Genomic DNA, 20487 nt, shown 5'->3' with positions numbered 1-20487 from the left:
GTAAAGAGGGGGTGCAATTTGTAATGTTTTGATTATTTTTATGTACAAAGCAACAAACATTCGAATTAGAAATTTGAATTGGATTTATATCCGTATACCCTTTTTCTTCTTTTCAGTCATTCATTGAATGATAAATCACTACAAGCGATGGGGATACACGATTTAAAGAACGGAATATCCAATATTTCAAAATTGTATCTAGAATGACTGGAAAAGTGGAAACAAGACTCGATATAATTTGATCGTTATCGGCAAATCCAAAATCTTTGTAGATAGATTCAATTAGTAGTTCCCAACCCTGGGGTGAATGAAATCCGATACATAAATCGGTTACTAAAAGAATAGAAAAAGCTTTTATTGTGTCGCTTAAGTTATATAGGAATTCCTGAACCCAAGAATTAAGAAGAATAAGTTCTTTATTTCCCAGAATGGAATAACCGCCTAGAATAAGGAAACAGATTAAATTTGTCGAGAAGTGCAAAATCATATGGATACAATCCTCATTGTGCATCTTGATCAATTGAATCGTTTCATTGTGGATTCCTATACCGAGTTTTTGTAACTGTGTTTCTGGATATTCCTTTATCATTTCGTCCAACAAGCGGAGCTCCTCTAATTCGATGAATTTTTCGAGAAGCTTTTTTTCTTGAATATCATTCAAAAAAGTTTCAGATTGCTTAGTATTCCACCAAGTAGTAACCCAAGATTCCAGACTTTTTTGAAATGATAGATAGATCCACCAGGGTAAAAATACTATAGATATAAGATATAGAAAAGGAATAAATACTTTCTTTTTTTCCATTTTTTTTTTCATCTATAAATTGTTAATGAATACGCGGCAGAACCACTTCATTTTTCAATTAAGTGATATTATTTCGATTTCAAGATGAAAGAACTCACTTTCTACCAAAATAGAAAATATTTTAAAAAATTGCACAAGTTAATCATAGCACAAAAAAAGAATTGAAGGCCTGAATGTGATGATAAAAATGGGTGGCAAAACACAAAAGAGTTTGGATAATTATCGTTATAAATTATAATAAATCCAATTATTTGATCATTAAAGCGAACAAAAGAAAGTATTACTGAAAAAGAGATAACATAAAAAATTTACATTAAGTATTTGTATTTTATATATCAATTACAAATACTTACTGGACAAAAAAAATACTATTTTTTTTGTTACGGAATTGAATGGATTTCCATTTAAAGACCTATTATTTGTAGGCATAAAAAGTTTTCCCTTTTGGTTGTTCTGTATACGTCTGTTTTGACCCGAGTGGGCGTTCTGATGAGATTAAGGTATGCCGTAGAAAAAAATATTCTAGATTTTTTATCTTACGCCAAGTTAAGAAAGCATTCATAATTTCAGCCCATTTTTCAAAATACTTCAATTGGTACACGCAAGAAATAGGCCAATTCAGCCGCTTTTTGTTCCATTTCTCGTGGAGTCAAATTCTCATCAGTACGAGTCAAAGGAATGGCTCCTTGACCTCTGATTTCCAGATAAAGGACACGACGAGTATAAATACCCTCTTTAAGTTCTATTCTAATAGACTGAATATCTTTTATAAGATATCGGAAGAAGATGCGACGATTTTTTCCAGGGAATCCCCAACGAAAAATACAGACTATTCCTTCTTTTCTATCGAATCGATCATAACCACTACCTACATTCCATGAAATTGCACACCACAAGTAGGCGCTAATAAAGAGGCCTGCAATCCCATAGAAAGACATCACCAGCCCTTGTGGAAAAAAAAGAATTTGCTGGGGGGGAAATAAAGATATAAAATTCTTACCAAGATAGCTGGAAATTCCAACCAATAAAAATCCTGATGAACCTAAAAAAAGTATAAAGGCCCAGCAGAAATTACTTATTTTTCGAGATCCCGTTATAAATTCTACCCATATACGTTCTGATCGCCAATTCATACTAGATCTGGTTGCATTAAATTTGAATTGAAAGAATACCCAAAATGAATTGGACTTTCCTTACTCTGCCTTGTTTCCGATGTAACTCTCATCAACTAGTACTATTCTGATGTCGGATGTGTTTCACTTTTACTTTTATTTATAAATTTAAATATCTAACTCTATTTTTATTTAGTTCGATCAAAATAATAAAATCTACCCCTATGTCGTCATCTTTCCATATACATCACATACATAAGCATTAAGGGCTCTTTCTTTCATTTATGTTCGAAAGAAATCGCGTGGTATACCATTCCGCTAAATTGATATCTGTGTTATGATTCAAGCCTAAGTCTTGAAATTTGGACCATAAAATCTAAACAATCTTATTTTTTTGAACATAAAGAAATAAAGAAGCCATTGCAATTGCCGGAAATACTAGGCCTACTAAAGGCACAAAAATAGAGGGAAAGTTCATAGTTGTTATAAAATGGGTACCTCAATTTACGATATTGTAATTGTACCTGTTTGTTATATTTTTTTGTTGTTATTATATTAATTAATTAATTAGAATTCTATAAGAAAGTATATATAATAAGTACAAGAAATGTAGAACTAAAAAAGAAATTGGATTTCTACGTATAATATATGATAATTGACTTTCCTTTCTGTTTTTTTTTTTCGTCCTTTTGCTTCTACTAATTCAAGAAAATATAAGGTTTATTAGAAATTTCCAAAAGAGTTGTTAGAGTCTGATCCAAAATATATTTTAAATAAAAATTCCCAGACCAAACAAAAAGTTCTTTTTTAATTCTATCCATATGTAAGTGTAATAAGGAAACATAAAAATTTTTTATTTCACTAATTTTCACAGAAGGAAAAAGAACAAGTCGTTCTTTTATCTTGTTGATCGAGTTTTCCTAATTAGGAATCGGAAATATAAAAAATAATTTCTAATTATTCACATTTTTTTTGAAGTCTTTTTTTATTACAAACTTAAGATGTTGCCAACAAAAAACCCCATTCTTCTTCTTCTGGTTTTTACTTTAGATTCCAATAAAAACAAAGACTTTTTGACACAAATAAGAAAATTGATCTTAATCCTCGCCTTTATTTTGATTCAAAGGAAAAAAAGCATGCAGCTCAAATAACTCGCTTAGAACGCCTTTTAAAAGATTACGCGGTACGATTGGATCAAATAAACCCTTATGGAATAAAAATTCGGCTGCTTGTGAACCTTCAGGTACTGTCTTATTCAATGTTTGTTCAATTACTCTTTTACCCGCAAATGCAATGTAGGCGTTAGGTTCGGCAATAATGATATCCCCCAACATACCAAAGCTGGCTGTCACCCCACCAGTAGTAGGAGATGTAAGGATTGATACATAAAATAACTTTTTATTTGATTGATAATCATATAAAACAGACGAGATTTTTGCCATTTGCATTAAGCTCAAGCTTCCTTCTTGCATACGTGCCCCTCCGGAAGCACATACTATAATAAGGGGTATGAATTTATTGGAAGCATACTCAATCAACCGGGTTATTTTTTCCCCTACTACAGATCCCATACTACCTCCCATAAACTGAAAATCCATAACCCCAATTGCTACAGGAATACCGTTTAGTTGACCTATACCGGTTTGAACAGCTTCAGTTAAACCCGTCTTTATTTGATAAGAATCAATACGATCTTTATAAGCTTCCTCCTCCGAATGAAATCCGATAGGATCCATAGAGACCATATCGTCATCCATTGGATTCCAAGTACCGGGATCAATCAGAAGTTCGATTCTATCTGAACTACTTATTTTCAAATGATATCCACATTGTTCACAAATACCCATTTTTGACTTCAGCAATTTCTTATAATTTAATGCATAACAACTTTCGCATTGAACCCACAAATGTCTATATTTTTGAGTTACATCAAGATTATGAGAACTTTCTCTTCTAGTTAAATTACTGCCATTCGTGATACTTCTTTTACTGAAACTTTCACTCCTATTTCCACTTTCATTAAAAATGTAACTCAAAATGTAACTGTCATTACCACTTAGGATGGAACTGTCACTACGGATTTGAGAATGAAGATAACTGTCAATGCAATTATTAATGTGATTATTCCAACTATCGTTAGTATAATACAGCGAATGACCATTATAAGTATCGCCATTCTTAGATCTAGAGTTCAGATAACTTGAATTCCAATAATTTGAAAAAGAACTTTGCAGTTTACTCAGAAAAGAATGATCGTTGTCAATCTCAAAAATTTGATTTTCAATATCAAAATATATGGAATAACTGTCCCCTTTAGTATCTATAAGTAAAAAAGTATCATCCGAGATGAAATTCTGAATGTCAATGCCACGAACTAAATGATTAACATTACTGTAACTAGAACTTTCACTATTTCTCGAACTATGAATTTGTTTTTCTGGATCATTTAGACTCGGATCTTCCTTTGTACTGGTATTTTCAATAGGACCAAGACTGTCCATTGATTTACTTAATCCACACCCGTGTTCTAACTCTTTCTTAGACAACATCGAATTGAACCACCATTTTTTCATAGAGCTTTCTTGCCCCCTATTCGCATGAAAATAAAATTGATGAATAGTCATTCGATGAAAATAAATTTGAACATTTCCTGCCCGAATAAGCATCTAGATCCAATCACTCAGATTATTATTATTAACAAAAAATGAGTTTAAGTATTATATTGAAATAAAAAATGCTTTTTTGTAAAAATCTGTGGTATAACTTTGTTGTATATGAATATCATAGAACTTTTCAATAATTAAAAATTATAAAAAAAAAGGTCAGAGTTTTCCATGTCGGGTCAAATTTATATCAAAAGAAAAAAAAATAAAATATATCTTCTATCTCTATAAAATGAAGAATTTTTTTTCGTAGAATCTCGTCTAATATTATTATTAAATTCAGAACGAATAAGTTTCTATTCTACTATGGAACGAAAAGGACAATATACAGGATGGGTAGAAGGAGTTCGTATACTTGACTTGATATCCACAGCCGTAGTCCGAGCCCACGGAATATGTATAAGAATCTACCAATTCTACCAATCCTAAGGATCCGTACCGTAGGATTAATTATAGATCCAAGACAATATATAGTAAGTTTGAGTTGTTTAGTATTCAATTTTGTATTTAAGATCTTGCCTGTATATCTAAATAAGTCTCTTGAAATAGAGAGATACAATATATCTACAATAATTGTATTCGGCTCAATCCTTTTAGTAAAAGATTGGGCCGAGTTTAATTACAATTATATTAAGAGACCGGACATTAATTACTTAGCCTAGACTGTATCCATTGCTGGGAATTCAAATTTGATTTCCTTCCATACTTCACAAGCAGCAGCTAGTTCAGGACTCCATTTGGTAGCCTCGCGAATAATTGTATTACCTTCGCGAGCAAGATCACGTCCCTCATTACGAGCTTGTACACATGCTTCTAGAGCTACTCGGTTTGCTACAGCACCTGGTGCATTCCCCCAAGGGTGTCCTAAAGTTCCTCCACCAAACTGTAGTACAGAATCATCCCCAAAGATCTCGGTTAGAGCAGGCATATGCCAAACGTGAATACCGCCTGAAGCAACAGGCAGAACACCTGGTGTGGAAACCCAAGATTGAGTGAAATAAATACCGCGACTTCGGTCTTTTTCAGTATAATCATCACGTAGTAAATCAACAAAGCCTAAAGTAATATCTCTTTCTCCTTCAAGCTTACCTACTACGGTACCAGAGTGAATATGATCTCCACCAGATAGACGTAACGCTTTCGCTAGTACACGGAAGTGCATACCATGATTCTTCTGCCTATCAATAACTGCGTGCATTGCACGGTGGATGTGAAGAAGTAGACCATTATCTCGGCAATAATGAGACAAGGTAGTATTTGCAGTGAATCCCCCTGTTAAGTAGTCATGCATTACAATAGGAACGCCCAATTCTCTGGCAAATACAGCCCTTTTCATCATATCTTCGCATGTACCCGCGGTAGCATTCAAGTAATGCCCTTTGATTTCGCCTGTTTCGGCTTGTGCTTTATAAAGAGCTTCGGCACAAAATAGGAAACGGTCTCTCCAACGCATAAACGGCTGGGAGTTCACGTTTTCATCATCTTTGGTAAAATCAAGTCCACCGCGAAGACATTCATAAACTGCGCGACCATAGTTTTTAGCGGATAAACCTAATTTAGGTTTAATGGTGCATCCCAATAGGGGACGACCATACTTGTTCAATTTATCTCTCTCAACTTGGATACCGTGAGGCGGGCCTTGGAAAGTTTTTACATAAGCAACAGGGATTCGCAAATCTTCCAAACGTAGAGCACGCAAGGCTTTGAACCCAAATACGTTACCCACAATGGAAGTAAACATGTTAGTAACAGAACCTTCTTCAAAAAGGTCTAAAGGATACGCTACATAACAAATATATTGATTTTCTTCTCCAGCAACGGGCTCGATGTGGTAGCATCGTCCTTTGTAACGATCAAGGTTGGTAAGTCCGTCGGTCCATACAGTTGTCCATGTACCAGTAGAAGATTCAGCAGCTACTGCAGCCCCTGCTTCTTCGGGTGGAACTCCAGGTTGAGGACTTACTCGGAATGCTGCCAAGATATCAGTATCTAGGGTTTCATACTCAGGAGTATAATAAGTCAATTTGTAATCTTTAACACCAGCTTTAAATCCAACACTTGCTTTAGTCTCTGTTTGTGGTGACATAAGTCCCTCCCTACAACTTCAAATTTTAATTTTTACAACAAAGCAACAAGGTCTACTCGACATAAATTAGGCCTTAATGAAACCTTTTATAGCAATCTTTCATCAAATTCTCAATTAATATTATCAACTAATCAAAATGGTTCGTTAATAGACCATGTATTTGATTCGCCAAATACATCATTATTGTATACTCTTTCATATATATGGCGCAACCCAACCGTAACCGTTGGTTTTCAAGTTTCTACTTTCGTACCCCCATTTGAACCGAAAGAACTAAATAATTCGAAATTTACTCTTGACAGTGGTATATGTTGTATATGTATATCCTAGATGTGAAAATATGCAGAATTCTCTCATGAAAGGATAAAAGAATAGGCTACTCATAAATCTATATACTAAATCGAAACTAAGTCCCAGTACGATAGAAATAATGAATCATAAAAAAATATAGTTTTAGAGTTCGGGTTCGATTTCCATAGATAATCTAGAAAGGAGTGTCTATAATGATAGGCAAATAAAAGACTTTCTCGGGATTTTTGGTCATCCGTTTGATATTTTGAAAATAGGCGGATTGCAATTTCAAATTGAATAGAAATAGAATAATTCAATTCCAAAAAGTAAACAATTGAATTGGAGTCCTTTTTTTTGCTGGTACCAACAAAATTTATTGCTAACCCCTATTTCTTATTTAATTAATCGATCAGCTTGCTATCGGACATTTTTTTTATTTTGGATTCGATAATTTTCATTTTTGCAAAAAATTTCGACATACTTTACTATATATTATGAGAATCAATCCTACTACTTCTGATCCTGGGGTTTCCACACTTGAAAAAAAAAACCTGGGGCGTATCGCTCAAATTATTGGTCCGGTACTGGACGTAGCCTTTCCTCCAGGCAAGATGCCCAATATTTACAACGCTCTAATAGTTAAAGGTCGAGATACTGCTGGTCAACCAATGAATGTGACTTGTGAAGTACAACAATTATTAGGAAATAATAGAGTTAGAGCTGTAGCTATGAGTGCTACAGATGGTCTAACGCGAGGAATGGAAGTTATCGACACAGGAGCTCCTTTAAGCGTTCCAGTCGGTGGAGCGACTCTTGGACGAATTTTTAACGTGCTTGGGGAGCCTGTTGATAATTTAGGTCCAGTAGATACACGCACAACATCTCCTATTCATAGATCGGCGCCCGCCTTTACACAGTTAGATACAAAATTATCTATTTTTGAAACAGGAATTAAAGTGGTAGATCTTTTAGCCCCTTATCGCCGTGGAGGAAAAATCGGACTATTTGGGGGAGCGGGAGTGGGTAAAACAGTACTCATTATGGAATTGATTAACAATATTGCCAAAGCTCATGGGGGCGTATCCGTATTTGGCGGAGTAGGTGAACGTACTCGTGAAGGAAATGATCTTTACATGGAAATGAAAGAATCCGGAGTTATCAATGAACAAAATATCGCAGAATCAAAGGTGGCTTTAGTTTATGGGCAAATGAATGAACCGCCAGGAGCGCGTATGAGAGTTGGGTTGACTGCCCTAACTATGGCGGAATATTTCCGAGATGTTAATGAACAAGACGTACTTCTATTTATTGACAATATCTTCCGTTTCGTCCAAGCAGGATCTGAAGTATCTGCCTTATTGGGTCGAATGCCTTCCGCTGTGGGTTATCAACCTACTCTTAGTACCGAAATGGGCTCGTTACAGGAAAGAATTACTTCTACAAAAGAAGGGTCCATAACTTCGATTCAAGCAGTTTATGTACCTGCGGACGATTTGACCGATCCCGCTCCTGCTACGACATTTGCACATTTAGATGCTACTACCGTACTATCAAGAGGATTGGCCGCCAAAGGGATCTATCCAGCAGTAGATCCGCTAGATTCAACGTCAACTATGCTCCAACCTAGGATCGTTGGCGAGGAACATTATGAAATTGCGCAAAGAGTTAAGGAAACCTTACAACGTTACAAAGAACTTCAGGACATTATAGCTATCCTTGGTTTGGACGAATTATCCGAAGAAGATCGTTTAACTGTAGCAAGAGCACGAAAAATTGAGCGTTTCTTATCACAACCCTTTTTCGTAGCAGAAGTATTTACAGGCTCTCCAGGAAAATATGTTGGTCTAGCAGAAACAATTAGAGGGTTTCAATTGATCCTTTCCGGAGAATTAGACAGTCTTCCTGAACAGGCTTTTTATTTGGTAGGTAACATCGACGAAGCTACCGCGAAAGCTATGAACTTAGAAATGGAGAGCAAATTAAAGAAATGACCTTAAATCTTTGTGTACTGACTCCGAATCGAAGTATTTGGAATTCAGAAGTAAAAGAAATCATTTTATCTACTAATAGTGGCCAAATTGGCGTATTACCAAACCATGCCCCTACTGCCACAGCGGTAGATATAGGAATTTTAAGAATACGCCTTAACGACCAATGGTTAACATTGGCTCTGATGGGCGGTTTTGCTAGAATAGGCAATAATGAGATTACTATTTTAGTAAATGATGCTGAGAGGGGTAGTGACATTGATCCCCAAGAAGCCCAACAAACTCTTGAAATAGCAGAAGCTAACTTGAGGAAAGCGGAAGGAAAGAGACAAAAAATTGAAGCAAATTTAGCTCTCAGACGAGCTAGGACACGAGTCGAGGCTAGCAATACGATTTCTTCGTAACCAGTCGGTGCGCGCGTCCGAATAATCATAACCAGAAGAAGTTCCGTTTATAGACCCCTTAGAATCTATATTCTAGAAGATATTAATTATCTTTTTATTTTGTTGATTGAATCAAATAAATAAAAAGATAATTAATTTAACAGCCTTAATAATCCAAGGGTGAGTAGAAAAACTTATTAGATGCCAGAGTCGAGGGTATCTAATAAGTTTTACCTACTATTGGATTTGAACCAATGACTCCCGCCGTATGAAAGCAATACTCTAACCGCTGAGTTAAGTAGGTCTTTTATCATTACAAATTACAAAGAGGACTAAATATAACCATCCCATAGATTGATTATAAATCAAATATTATATATAAGCAATATAAATCAAACAGATCAAAGAGCTATGATGGTGGATCGTGGAATAATTATCTTGACAAGAAATTATCTACATACTAAAATATGTAGCATAAACACAAGGGCTATAGCTCAGTTAGGTAGAGCACCTCGTTTACACGTGCGCCAATGTTTTTCAGGGGAGTCCATCATACAATCAAAAGAATTTATCGTTTTGATAAATCCATGTCTTACTCTATACCTTTTAGGAAAGAAGAGAACAATAGCCTGACAATTAGTTCTAGTTCGGTCTGATTCAAATGTCCATTTAGTTACCAAATAGAACCCATTATTGATTTGAGATATTGATAGGGTGAATACCCAGCCTATTCAATGCTAGGCATAATGAGTATAAGGGCCTCAAAAATCTCTTTTCGTCCTATGAACTTTAAGGTGTATGAAGTTTCATATTGGATTCTTTAAGCAGAACGATAGAGACTCCATTTAATTTTAAATTGAATTTAGGCCAAAAGCAGACCTACGTCAAGATAACTCTTCTTTGAAACACTTTGGTAGTGCTTTTGAATCAAAGTTCAAATAAATAATGAAAATGAATCGGAGCACATGGAACCATTTTCTTTCTATCAAGAAAAAATATGGTGGACTAGCTGATATTTATATCAATTAATGAAAGAGCCCAATGCAAAAAAAAATGCATGTTGGGTCTTTGAAACAGTTCAAATCATTTTGAGAATAAAAAGTTTGATCTGTTTTACCGAGAAAGTCTACGGTTCGAGTCCGTATAGCCCTAGTAAATTTATCTACTATCGAATGAATATATATAATTTATTAAACTAAATAGTTTAATAAATTTGTATATTTCATTCGGTTATTGTTTAGAAACGATCAGTTGGCTCTTTTCAAAATAAATATATATTAATATTGTCAAAGAGACTTTTCAAATTCCTATACCTAACCTAACCTATGAAAGTGTAAAACAAGTAGTCGTTTTTTTCCTTATACAAGCAAAAGAAACGACTCTGTCCGAATTCGAATTAAATAAACTATACCAACAAGAGTCCAATTCTGAAATTGAAATTCTTAAACATTATCTTAATCTTACGCGTGAATTCTCTCTTCGAAGAAAAAAAAATGAGAATTCAATTTGGAATTCTTTTATTTGTTTAGTTAGAAAAAATAGAGGTGAAAGTGAGAAAGTTTTCTTTGTATATGTATAAGATAAGAACAAGAAATAATTTATATATTTCTATATAATTAAAAATGGAATATAAAAAAAAGGAAATAAGAGTTCAGTAAATCACTCTTGAAACGAGCCACATCCCGCAGTAAACAAACGAAACTCGGTTTAGGTAGTTCACTCAAACTTAATTGTTGTTTTGACTAAAGAGTTATGGATAACTTGACAATTCGAATCAACTAATTCGACATATTTTCCACATTCATAAGGAGTCCGTCTATGTTTCTACTTTATGAATATGATATTTTCTGGGCATTTTTAATAATATCAAGTGTTATTCCTATTTTAGCATTTCTATTTTCCGGAATTTTAGCACCGATTAGCAAAGGACCCGAGAAACTTTCTAGTTACGAATCGGGTATAGAACCTATGGGGGATGCTTGGTTACAATTTCGAATCCGTTATTATATGTTTGCTCTAGTTTTTGTTGTTTTTGATGTTGAAACGGTTTTTCTTTATCCATGGGCAATGAGTTTCGATATATTGGGTGTATCCGTATTTATAGAAGCTTTAATTTTCGTGCTTATCCTAATTGTTGGTTTAGTTTATGCATGGCGAAAAGGAGCATTGGAATGGTCTTAATTCCCGAAGATTCCGACAAAAAAAAGAAGATTGAAACAGTTATGAATTCCATTGAGTTTCCACTGCTTGATCAAATAGCCCAAAATTCTGTTATTTCAACTACATCAAACGATCTTTCAAATTGGTCAAGACTCTCAAGTTTATGGCCGCTTCTCTACGGTACCAGCTGTTGCTTCATTGAATTTGCTTCATTAATAGGCTCACGATTTGACTTTGATCGTTATGGACTCGTACCAAGAGCGAGCCCTAGACAAGCGGACCTAATTTTAACAGCCGGTACCGTAACAATGAAAATGGCGCCTTCCTTATTGAGATTATATGAGCAAATGCCTGAACCAAAATATGTTATTGCTATGGGAGCATGTACAATTACAGGGGGGATGTTCAGTACCGATTCTTATAGTACTGTTCGAGGAGTTGATAAATTAATTCCCGTGGATGTCTATTTGCCGGGCTGCCCACCTAAACCCGAAGCAGTTATAGATGCTATAACAAAACTTCGTAAGAAAATATCTCGGGAAATCTATGAAGATAGAATTAAGTCTCAACCGAAGAATCGATGTTTTACTATCAATCACAAGTTTCGTGTTGGGCGGAGTATTCATACCGGAAATTATGATCAAGCATTATTATATAAATATAAATCTCCATCGACTTCAGAGATTCCTCCTGAAACATTTTTCAAATACAAAAACGCAGCATCTTCCCGCGAATTAGTGAATTAAACAGGATTCTTTTTTTGGACTTGTAAGCAGCAGGTCAATTTTCATAAATTTCATCATATCGTAAAGTAAATATAAAATATTTATACAAATAAACAAGGGAAGGAGATATAAACAAAATGCAGGGTCGTTTGTCTGCTTGGCTAGTCAAACACGGGTTAGTTCATAGATCCTTGGGTTTTGATTACCAAGGAATAGAGACTTTACAAATAAAGCCCGAAGATTGGCATTCCATTGCTGTTATTTTATATGTATATGGTTACAATTATTTACGTTCTCAATGTGCTTATGATGTAGCACCGGGCGGGCTGTTAGCTAGTGTGTATCATCTTACGAGAATAGAGTACGGCGTGGATCAACCGGAAGAGGTATGCATAAAAGTATTTGCTCCAAGGCGGAATCCTAGAATTCCATCCGTTTTCTGGGTTTGGAAAAGCGCGGATTTTCAAGAACGGGAATCTTATGATATGTTTGGAATCTCTTATGATAATCATCCACGCCTGAAACGTATTTTAATGCCCGAAAGTTGGATAGGATGGCCCTTACGTAAGGATTATATTGTCCCGAATTTTTATGAAATACAAGATGCTTATTGATGATAAGAAACTTCTTTTCACTTCTATGATATCAGATATTTAAAGACTTTTTATATGTTCTGCTCTAGATCAAACAGAATAATTGATGTCCCGCCGGTATTCTATTATGGATAGATAAAAAATTCATTGAGATTCTAAAAAGTTGTCTTTTGGATGAGCTAATAACCGATAGAATGAACTAAAAAGTTCTATATTATGAACTTTGTACCGCATATCCATCAATTACTTAATTAGACTTAGACGGGTTCCAGAAAGTCATATAATGTATTAGGAAATGAAGAAATAGATATCAAAGAGAATCTGATTCTATTTGCACTCTATCTGAGATAAATCTTATCTCTATTTCATCCTTTAATTCTTCGAGACTTTTGTTTGAGTGTTTCAACTGCCTAATTTAAACTTTTGGCATATTTTGTTTGAATATGTATGAAAATATTATTTTGCCTGAGAGTAAACACAATATGAACAAATATAAAATAAAAAGAAACCATAATCAAATTATTTCTTTTTTTTTTATAAACATTCTACCCATCTATTTTATAGATAGATGGGGTCTATCATATCGCATGATAACTAGCGAAAGACCTTATGTATGTGTCATGATCTCAACTATTAATGAATATAATATGTATATCAATCCATCAAAAAAACATGTGCCAGGAACCAGATTTGAACTGGTGACACGAGGATTTTCAGTCCTCTGCTCTACCAGCTGAGCTATCCCGACCATTCATTCACCTTTCGGGCGCATCATCTTCTCATTTCATTTTACTCGATAACTCGGGTTTATGTCAATTAAACGGATGAAAAGTATTACAAAGTATTATATGCGTACCGGAATCCCTTGAGTTTTCCAAATTTGTCTATAATTTTATTTAAGTTTTAGTACAAGTAATAATATGAATTGTGAATCACTAAACTGAGTACTCCTTATTCAAAAATATTTATTTGTATGTTTATCATATATATCACAAGACTTGTGAAAAGAGAAAATTAGGGATATAACCGCCTTCAACCCGTTAATGAAAAAAAAGAGAAGTAATTAGGAAGTAAAAAACTCTTTTGGGGATAGAGGGACTTGAACCCTCACGATTTTTAAAGTCGACGGATTTTCCTCTTACTATAAATTTCATTGTTGTCAGTATTGACATGTAGAACAGGACTCTATCTTTATTCTCGTCCGATTAATATTAATTAAGTTCCTCCCAAAGATCTATCAGACTATGGAGTGAATTATTTGGTGAATGAATATTTGTTAGAACAGCTTCCTTTGAGTCTCTGCACCTATCCTTTTTTTTTATTCTTGCTTTTGAAAAAAGGAGTTGGCTCAGGATTGCCCATTTTTATTAATTCCAGGGTTTCTCTGAATTTGAAAGTTTTCACTTAGTAGGTCTCCATACTAAGGCTCAAGCCAATTAAGTCCGTAGCGTCTACCGATTTCGCCATATCCCCTTTTTTTTTATTAAGATCTCCGTGTCATGTCCTTCCCTTTTATTCTTTCATTTCTGACGGAACCCTCGAATTAATTCGATTTAATATGGCTTACTATACCGAAAAATGCTTCCTCCTTTTTCATTTTTTGTCTATCTTCTTGCATTTATATCAGATTTGATTTTGTCTAATCAGACCTGATTCTATCATTTCTGTAGCTACAATTCAATATAGAGGGATATATACCATATATATCCTCCGTCCCGTTCATTTTCCCGTGCAATTTTTAATACTCAAACGGTCGATTCTTTTTTTGTTATCATCATCTACGAATGCAAGCAGAAGAATATCTTATTATGTTAATATAATCCGGAGTTCATCTTTCTCAATTCTAATTTTTTTATTTCTATTTTAAATGAATTTGAAAATTCATAGCTCTACAAAAAAGAGAATATATAATTTCTAAATCGAATTGTTCTAGACGAAAAATATTTTATAATGTATAGAATATACATAGAGATAAATAAACTAAATTAAATATTTCTATTCATTTGTTATTTGATTTCAAATATTTATTTGAAATTCATATATATAAAGAATAAAAATGAATAAGCCTAAAACTAAAATATAGTGTCAGTGCATGTATAATTTCTGGGAGCCCGCTTAGCTCAGAGGTTAGAGCATCGCATTTGTAATGCGATGGTCATCGGTTCGAGTCCGATAGCCGGCTTTTTTCTATTTTTCTTTGTTCTTTAGATATATTTTTATCTTATTTGAAATCGAAGACCAAAGAAAATAATAAGGGTGCTTTTCCCTTCTTTAAAACAATCTATTATGTCGTAGCAACTTACAACTAGGAAGAAAAGGAAAAGCAAAGGGTTCAATCTCGGCAGATCAAATCCGGAAAAACTCTTTCTTTTCCTTTTTTTTTTACTTACATATTGTAATACAAAATATATAATATATAAAAAGGTTTGTATATTAATGTATATACAATCCATTTCATTGGAATCCAACACTTCCAAATCCAACATTTCAGGGGATTTCGTTTCATTTATCATTTAGTTCAGTTTTAATTTAGGGTTTTTTGTAAAATGGAATATATATATATATAAATAGAAATAAAGAAAATAAATAAAGAAAGGAGTCTTTATGTCGCGTTACCGAGGGCCTCGTTTCAAAAAAATACGCCGTCTAGGAGCTTTACCTGGACTAACTAATAAAAGGCCTAGAGCCGGAAGTGATCTTAGAAACCAATCACGTTCCGGGAAAAGATCTCAATATCGTATTCGTCTAGAAGAAAAACAAAAATTGCGTTTTCATTATGGTATTACAGAACGACAATTACTTAAATACGTTCGTATCGCCAGAAAAGCCAAAGGGTCAACAGGTCAGGTTTTACTACAATTACTTGAAATGCGTTTGGATAATATCCTTTTTCGATTGGGCATGGCTCCGACTATTCCTGGAGCCCGCCAATTAGTTAACCATAGACATATTTTAGTTAACGGCCGCATAGTAGATATACCAAGTTATCGTTGCAAACCCCAAGATACTATTATGGCGAGGGATGAACAAAAATCCATAGCTCTAATTCAAAATTCTCTTGATTTATCCCCCCGCGAGGAATTACCCAAACATTTGACTCTTAACCCATTCCCATATAAAGGATTAGTTAATCAAATAATAGATAGTAAGTGGGTCGGTTTAAAAATAAATGAATTACTAGTGGTAGAATATTATTCTCGTCAGACGTAGCCCTAAATAAAATAGAGAGCAAAGGTTACGGTTTCGTACAATTTGGCCCCTTTATTTTTCCAAAGTAAAATAAAATGACTTAAGGGTCAAAGTCAGGGGTTTGACCCAGATTTTCTCCCACTTATATATTCTATCCCATCCCGGGTTTTTCCTATTCATGTATCCTAGATTGGCAGAAAGATTTTCACTCCTTCCTTGTCTATTCTTTTATTTCCAGTATTTTAGGTATCGTAACAATGCGAAATAGAAGAAATATACATAAAAAAAAAAGAAGGATCTAACTCTTATGTTCTAAAGTATTTCTTGTTGTTTGATTTGTTACAGTTCGAAATGTTGGCGAATTCAATTAGGTGAAAGTAAAGTACGGAAAGAGAGGGATTCGAACCCTCGGTAAACAAAAGCCTACATAGCAGTTCCAATGCTACACCTTCAACCACTCGGCCATCTCTCCTACACAATGATTATGACTCAGAAACCGAAGAAATAGCGAGCCATTCTTATAGTTTATATTTTTAAGTATGACTAGGACTAACGCTATAACTAATAATATAACGAATAGTAATAAGGTATTTTTTCTAAAAAATATTTCCTCGTAGGATTTAATTAAAATAAAAAACAAGTTTTCCTTGTGAAAGGATATATATGGATTCATATTTGCGAAGATGATGCTCCTATCCTTTAATTTTTCTATATCCGATATTTCCATGTATACCGGATTCGATCAATTAATTGAAATGAATCAACGGATTGATGGGTTTATGTTTTTTAGATTATAGAATCGATAATTAATGGATCCTCTTTGATCATGGTTCGATTTTGATTTAGACTACAATTCCATAAAATTCCTGTCTAGTTTTAAAGTGCTCACCAACAAATCCTTTCAATTTCACAGTTATTCTATTTCCATCATCGAATTATTATTAGATTCTCTTTCCTTTCGCCTTTAGATCATAATTCACTCAAAACTTTTTTTGGATCTGATCGAAAAATTCCTTGATTCTTCCGCTTCGATGAAATCGGAATAGCTCTTATAGTACTCCATTTTATTTGTATGAATTCGAATGGGATTCAACTATTTCTTATTGATTTTTGAAAAAGTAGGAATTTGTTGGGTATTTGGAATAATTGGAATAAATAGAAGTATAAGTAGTCAAAAATTTGTATCTTTATTTACATTTTTTGTTTGGAAAAGAATCTGTTTTTATGTTATTTCGTACTGTACAAATTCTTTGTTTGTGTAATCGTTTTCCCACAAGGGGTAATGAAAAGAATTTTAGAATGGATTGATACCTATGTCTAGAAATGGGAATTTTATTGATAAGACCTTTTCAGTTGTGGCCAATATCTTATTACAAATAATTCCGACAACTTCAGGAGAAAAAGAGGCATTTACTTATTACAGAGATGGTGTGATTTGATTTTCTTTATTATTTAGTTTCCTTTTACCGCTCCTAGTCTTATGAGGAAAGCACACGCTTCGGGATAGAAAGAACAAATATTCTTATTCCATATGATAGAAATAAACCTACGCTTGTTGAAGGTGAAGTTTAGAAATAGAACAATTCCTTCTGTCGTGTATCCCCGATTGATGCAACCTCAGATACTATGCTTCAGTTATAGATTTTAGTATTGAACGAAAGGTTACACCTTTGTGTTTTGTATTACAGGTCAATTCTACTTCCTAGTAATGTAATATAGTACCAATAGGCGGCATAGGGGAAAAAGCACTACACCTAGCAATCGACAACACGAAAGCTTTGTTAAAAATTACTTACCTACTCCCTTTCGTATCTGGGTTGGGACTAACAAGAATGGTTGGGACAACAAACATCCATCTCGTTCGTACTTTGGATACCCGTATAACCATCGAAGACTGTTGAAGTGCCTATTTCCTGGAAATTAGGAGGCGTTGAGGACAAAGGAATTGTTTGAGTTATCCTTTCTATTTAGTATCAAGACACTTGATTCTAGTAAAAGCTCTTGCGCAAGAAGGTTGGCTAGAGATTTTTTGTAAAAACACTAGCCCCGCTCAGTTCATAATGAGAATGTTTTAACCCTTTTTGATTATTACATTACATGTATTTTTAATTCTCATTATGTATATTTAAGGGAGGAGCCGTATGAGGTGAAAATTTCACGTACGGTTCTGGAACGGAGATTCTTTGAATCGAATAACGACCGTAACGGATGTCAGCTCAATCTGAAGGAAATTATGCGGAAGCTTTACAGAATTATTATGAAGCTATGCGACTAGAAATCGATCCCTACGATCGAAGTTATATACTCTATAATATAGGCCTTATTCACACAAGTAATGGAGAACATACGAAAGCTTTAGAATATTATTTTAGGGCACTAGAACGAAACCCATTCTTACCACAAGCTTTTAATAATATGGCAGTGATCTGTCATTACGTGCGGCTATCTCCACTATAGAAAGAAAAAGGAAGACAAAATCTTCTAGTAAATACTAAAAAAAAAGGCTCGTTACAAATGCATCGTCCAAAACGACGATTTCCTTGAGCTGTAGCAAAGAAATAAACTTCATATTAATAGAAGTCAAAATATGCCTAGATACTTTTTTCTATGTCTATGGATAAAAAAAAGATCTAATTGATAGAGAGGAAGCACCGTAAAGATCAATTAATGGGGTTTTGGGCCAATACATTAAGATAAAGAACTGCTTACTTATGTCTATATATAAGATAGAAAAAAGTAAGGAATTGACTTATGTAATAGAGTTGATCCACTAAGACTAAGGTATTGAGCGGCGGTGTAGGATCAAATCCCAAAGATAGTAAGTCTTTTCTTTCTTACTTATGAAGGAAAGCCTTTTTCAAAGATTCTATATAAATCTCGATATGAAACCGAGATAGTTACCTTGCGGAAAATATGAAGGATAGGCGTAAATACTTGGGCTTCTTCTTCTGCAGGTGGGAGAAAAGATAAAACTGAAACTGATTTTTAATTAAATCAAAATGAAAGTTTGAAACTCATCTGATTAACCTCTTTTGGTTCCTCCGAACAGTAGAATAGAAATCAGAAATCTATGAACAAAAAGAAATCGCATTCGGTTTAATAGGACACCATAAAGAATTGACTGCGGACCGTATGAGGTAGGAAACTCTCAAGTACGGTTCTAAGGGAAGGAATTGACCTTATTCCTATTCCGACCGGGGAGAACAAGCCATTCGACAGGGAGATTCTGAAATTGCGGAGGCTTGGTTCGATCAAGCCGCTGAGTATTGGAAACAGGCTCTAACGCTTACTCCTGGGAATTATATTGAAGCGCATAATTGGTTGAAGATCACGGGGCGTTTCGAATAAAAGAAAAAATTGTTATTTTTTAGAATTCTTTTTGGTCTATTAGTCAAATAAAATGGAATCATTCTTCGAGAAAGAACCAATTAAAGAATTTCTTTCTATCGGTTTTCAGATCATTCTGGTTTGTCTGGTATTTCGTAGGGATAAAGAATACAGAGCTAGAATACAGAATAGATTTATTTCTTTTCGTCTATTAGCTATTAATACAAATAAATAAATTACTATTTTAAATAAAAAAAAATATTTTAGAATAATGAATAATATTTCTATATTTATAGATAGAAATATTATTCATTATTCTAAAATACTAAATCTAAGTTGCACAAAAAAATCATTTTTATATTAAAAAAACCTAAAAAGGGCTTTGAATAAAAAAAAAGGTCCGTTGAGCGCCACACGTCTATGTCATAATAGATCCGAACACTTGCCCTGGATCGACTTCCAGATCATAATTGCTCTAGTAAATAACTAAAAAAAAAATAGAGAGATGGGAGATAGAAGTGAAAGAAATAAATTTTAAATATCTCTCCGAGGTTCACCAATTATTTGAATGTTGGCAGGTCTCTTTGTATGTCTTGTCCGGAAAGAGGAGGACTCAATGATTATTCGTTCGCCGGAACCAGAAGTAAAAATTTTGGTAGATAGGGATCCCGTAAAAACTTCGTTTGAGGCATGGGCCAAACCTGGTCATTTTTCAAGAACAATAGCTAAGGGCCCTGAAACTACTACATGGATCTGGAACCTACATGCTGATGCTCACGATTTCGATAGCCATACCAGCGATTTGGAGGAGATCTCCCGAAAAATTTTTAGTGCCCATTTCGGTCAACTCTCCATCATCTTTCTTTGGCTGAGTGGTATGTATTTCCACGGTGCCCGTTTTTCCAATTATGAAGCATGGCTAAGCGATCCTACTCACATTGGACCTAGTGCCCAAGTAGTTTGGCCGATAGTGGGTCAAGAAATATTGAATGGTGATGTAGGGGGAGGTTTCCGAGGAATACAAATAACCTCTGGGTTTTTTCAAATTTGGCGAGCATCTGGAATAACTAGTGAATTACAACTTTATTGTACCGCAATTGGTGCATTGGTCTTTGCAGCATTAATGCTTTTTGCTGGTTGGTTCCATTATCACAAAGCGGCTCCAAAA

At 34.3% G+C, this 20487-nt stretch overlaps 16 protein-coding genes and 6 non-coding genes; 12 read left to right on the top strand and 10 right to left on the bottom strand. All coding sequences in view use genetic code 11, as the record gives it.

The window, feature by feature from the left end:
• Positions 1 to 112: 112 nt before the first annotated feature.
• Positions 113 to 814, bottom strand: cemA (envelope membrane protein). Its single transcript has one exon. The coding sequence runs from the start codon at positions 812 to 814 to the stop codon at positions 113 to 115; it is 702 nt and encodes a 233-aa protein (NP_054948.1).
• Positions 815 to 1380: 566 nt separating this feature from the next.
• On the bottom strand, positions 1381 to 1935 carry ycf4 (photosystem I assembly protein Ycf4). Its single transcript has one exon. The coding sequence runs from the start codon at positions 1933 to 1935 to the stop codon at positions 1381 to 1383; it is 555 nt and encodes a 184-aa protein (NP_054947.1).
• Positions 1936 to 2290: 355 nt separating this feature from the next.
• On the bottom strand, positions 2291 to 2392 carry psaI (photosystem I subunit VIII). The gene has a single exon. The coding sequence runs from the start codon at positions 2390 to 2392 to the stop codon at positions 2291 to 2293; it is 102 nt and encodes a 33-aa protein (NP_054946.1).
• A 619-nt stretch (positions 2393 to 3011) lies between these two features.
• On the bottom strand, positions 3012 to 4580 carry accD (acetyl-CoA carboxylase beta subunit). Its single transcript has one exon. It carries the CDS (start codon positions 4578 to 4580, stop codon positions 3012 to 3014), a length of 1569 nt encoding a protein of 522 aa, NP_054945.1.
• Positions 4581 to 5235: 655 nt separating this feature from the next.
• Positions 5236 to 6663, bottom strand: rbcL (ribulose-1,5-bisphosphate carboxylase/oxygenase large subunit). The gene has a single exon. It carries the CDS (start codon positions 6661 to 6663, stop codon positions 5236 to 5238), a length of 1428 nt encoding a protein of 475 aa, NP_054944.1.
• A 785-nt stretch (positions 6664 to 7448) lies between these two features.
• Positions 7449 to 8945, top strand: atpB (ATP synthase CF1 beta subunit). The gene has a single exon. The coding sequence runs from the start codon at positions 7449 to 7451 to the stop codon at positions 8943 to 8945; it is 1497 nt and encodes a 498-aa protein (NP_054943.1).
• Positions 8942 to 9346, top strand: atpE (ATP synthase CF1 epsilon subunit). Its single transcript has one exon. It carries the CDS (start codon positions 8942 to 8944, stop codon positions 9344 to 9346), a length of 405 nt encoding a protein of 134 aa, NP_054942.1.
• Positions 9347 to 9556: 210 nt separating this feature from the next.
• On the bottom strand, positions 9557 to 9629 carry tRNA-Met (CAU). The gene has a single exon. It is a non-coding gene; the product is annotated as a tRNA-Met (tRNA).
• A 179-nt stretch (positions 9630 to 9808) lies between these two features.
• Positions 9809 to 10477, top strand: tRNA-Val (UAC). One transcript has 2 exons: positions 9809 to 9847; positions 10443 to 10477. It is a non-coding gene; the product is annotated as a tRNA-Val (tRNA).
• Positions 10478 to 11143: 666 nt separating this feature from the next.
• ndhC (NADH dehydrogenase subunit 3) lies at positions 11144 to 11506 on the top strand. Its single transcript has one exon. The coding sequence runs from the start codon at positions 11144 to 11146 to the stop codon at positions 11504 to 11506; it is 363 nt and encodes a 120-aa protein (NP_054941.1).
• A 41-nt stretch (positions 11507 to 11547) lies between these two features.
• Positions 11548 to 12231, top strand: ndhK (NADH dehydrogenase subunit K). Its single transcript has one exon. The coding sequence runs from the start codon at positions 11548 to 11550 to the stop codon at positions 12229 to 12231; it is 684 nt and encodes a 227-aa protein (NP_054940.3).
• A 116-nt stretch (positions 12232 to 12347) lies between these two features.
• ndhJ (NADH dehydrogenase subunit J) lies at positions 12348 to 12824 on the top strand. The gene has a single exon. It carries the CDS (start codon positions 12348 to 12350, stop codon positions 12822 to 12824), a length of 477 nt encoding a protein of 158 aa, NP_054939.1.
• Positions 12825 to 13478: 654 nt separating this feature from the next.
• tRNA-Phe (GAA) lies at positions 13479 to 13551 on the bottom strand. Its single transcript has one exon. It is a non-coding gene; the product is annotated as a tRNA-Phe (tRNA).
• Positions 13552 to 13887: 336 nt separating this feature from the next.
• On the bottom strand, positions 13888 to 14276 carry tRNA-Leu (UAA). One transcript has 2 exons: positions 14242 to 14276; positions 13888 to 13937 (listed from the first exon to the last, which is right to left on the bottom strand). It is a non-coding gene; the product is annotated as a tRNA-Leu (tRNA).
• Positions 14277 to 14912: 636 nt separating this feature from the next.
• Positions 14913 to 14985, top strand: tRNA-Thr (UGU). The gene has a single exon. It is a non-coding gene; the product is annotated as a tRNA-Thr (tRNA).
• A 422-nt stretch (positions 14986 to 15407) lies between these two features.
• Positions 15408 to 16013, top strand: rps4 (ribosomal protein S4). Its single transcript has one exon. The coding sequence runs from the start codon at positions 15408 to 15410 to the stop codon at positions 16011 to 16013; it is 606 nt and encodes a 201-aa protein (NP_054938.1).
• A 364-nt stretch (positions 16014 to 16377) lies between these two features.
• Positions 16378 to 16465, bottom strand: tRNA-Ser (GGA). Its single transcript has one exon. It is a non-coding gene; the product is annotated as a tRNA-Ser (tRNA).
• Positions 16466 to 17216: 751 nt separating this feature from the next.
• On the top strand, positions 17217 to 17300 carry SpolCp026 (hypothetical protein). The gene has a single exon. It carries the CDS (start codon positions 17217 to 17219, stop codon positions 17298 to 17300), a length of 84 nt encoding a protein of 27 aa, NP_054937.1.
• Positions 17301 to 17305: 5 nt separating this feature from the next.
• On the top strand, positions 17306 to 19340 carry ycf3 (photosystem I assembly protein Ycf3). One transcript has 3 exons: positions 17306 to 17420; positions 18199 to 18428; positions 19188 to 19340. Exons 1-3 carry the CDS (start codon positions 17306 to 17308, stop codon positions 19338 to 19340), a joined length of 498 nt encoding a protein of 165 aa, NP_054934.1.
• On the bottom strand, positions 17785 to 17880 carry SpolCp025 (hypothetical protein). Its single transcript has one exon. The coding sequence runs from the start codon at positions 17878 to 17880 to the stop codon at positions 17785 to 17787; it is 96 nt and encodes a 31-aa protein (NP_054936.1).
• SpolCp151 (hypothetical protein) lies at positions 17825 to 17893 on the top strand. Its single transcript has one exon. It carries the CDS (start codon positions 17825 to 17827, stop codon positions 17891 to 17893), a length of 69 nt encoding a protein of 22 aa, NP_054935.1.
• Positions 19341 to 19935: 595 nt separating the features above from the next.
• psaA (photosystem I P700 chlorophyll a apoprotein A1) overlaps positions 19936 to 20487 on the top strand; it is a 2253-nt gene continuing 1701 nt past the window's right edge. Inside the window, exon 1 of the mRNA in view lies at positions 19936 to 20487. This exon is cut by the window's right edge and continues 1701 nt beyond it. Within this exon, the coding sequence (NP_054933.1) occupies positions 19936 to 20487 (552 nt within the window).

Source organism: Spinacia oleracea, plastid (assembly GCF_020520425.1).
Source record: "Spinacia oleracea plastid, complete genome".
Classification (NCBI taxonomy): domain Eukaryota; kingdom Viridiplantae; phylum Streptophyta; class Magnoliopsida; order Caryophyllales; family Amaranthaceae; genus Spinacia; species Spinacia oleracea.
The sequence above is the reverse complement of the archived record's forward strand: the minus strand, read 5'-3'. Positions and strand labels throughout refer to the sequence as shown.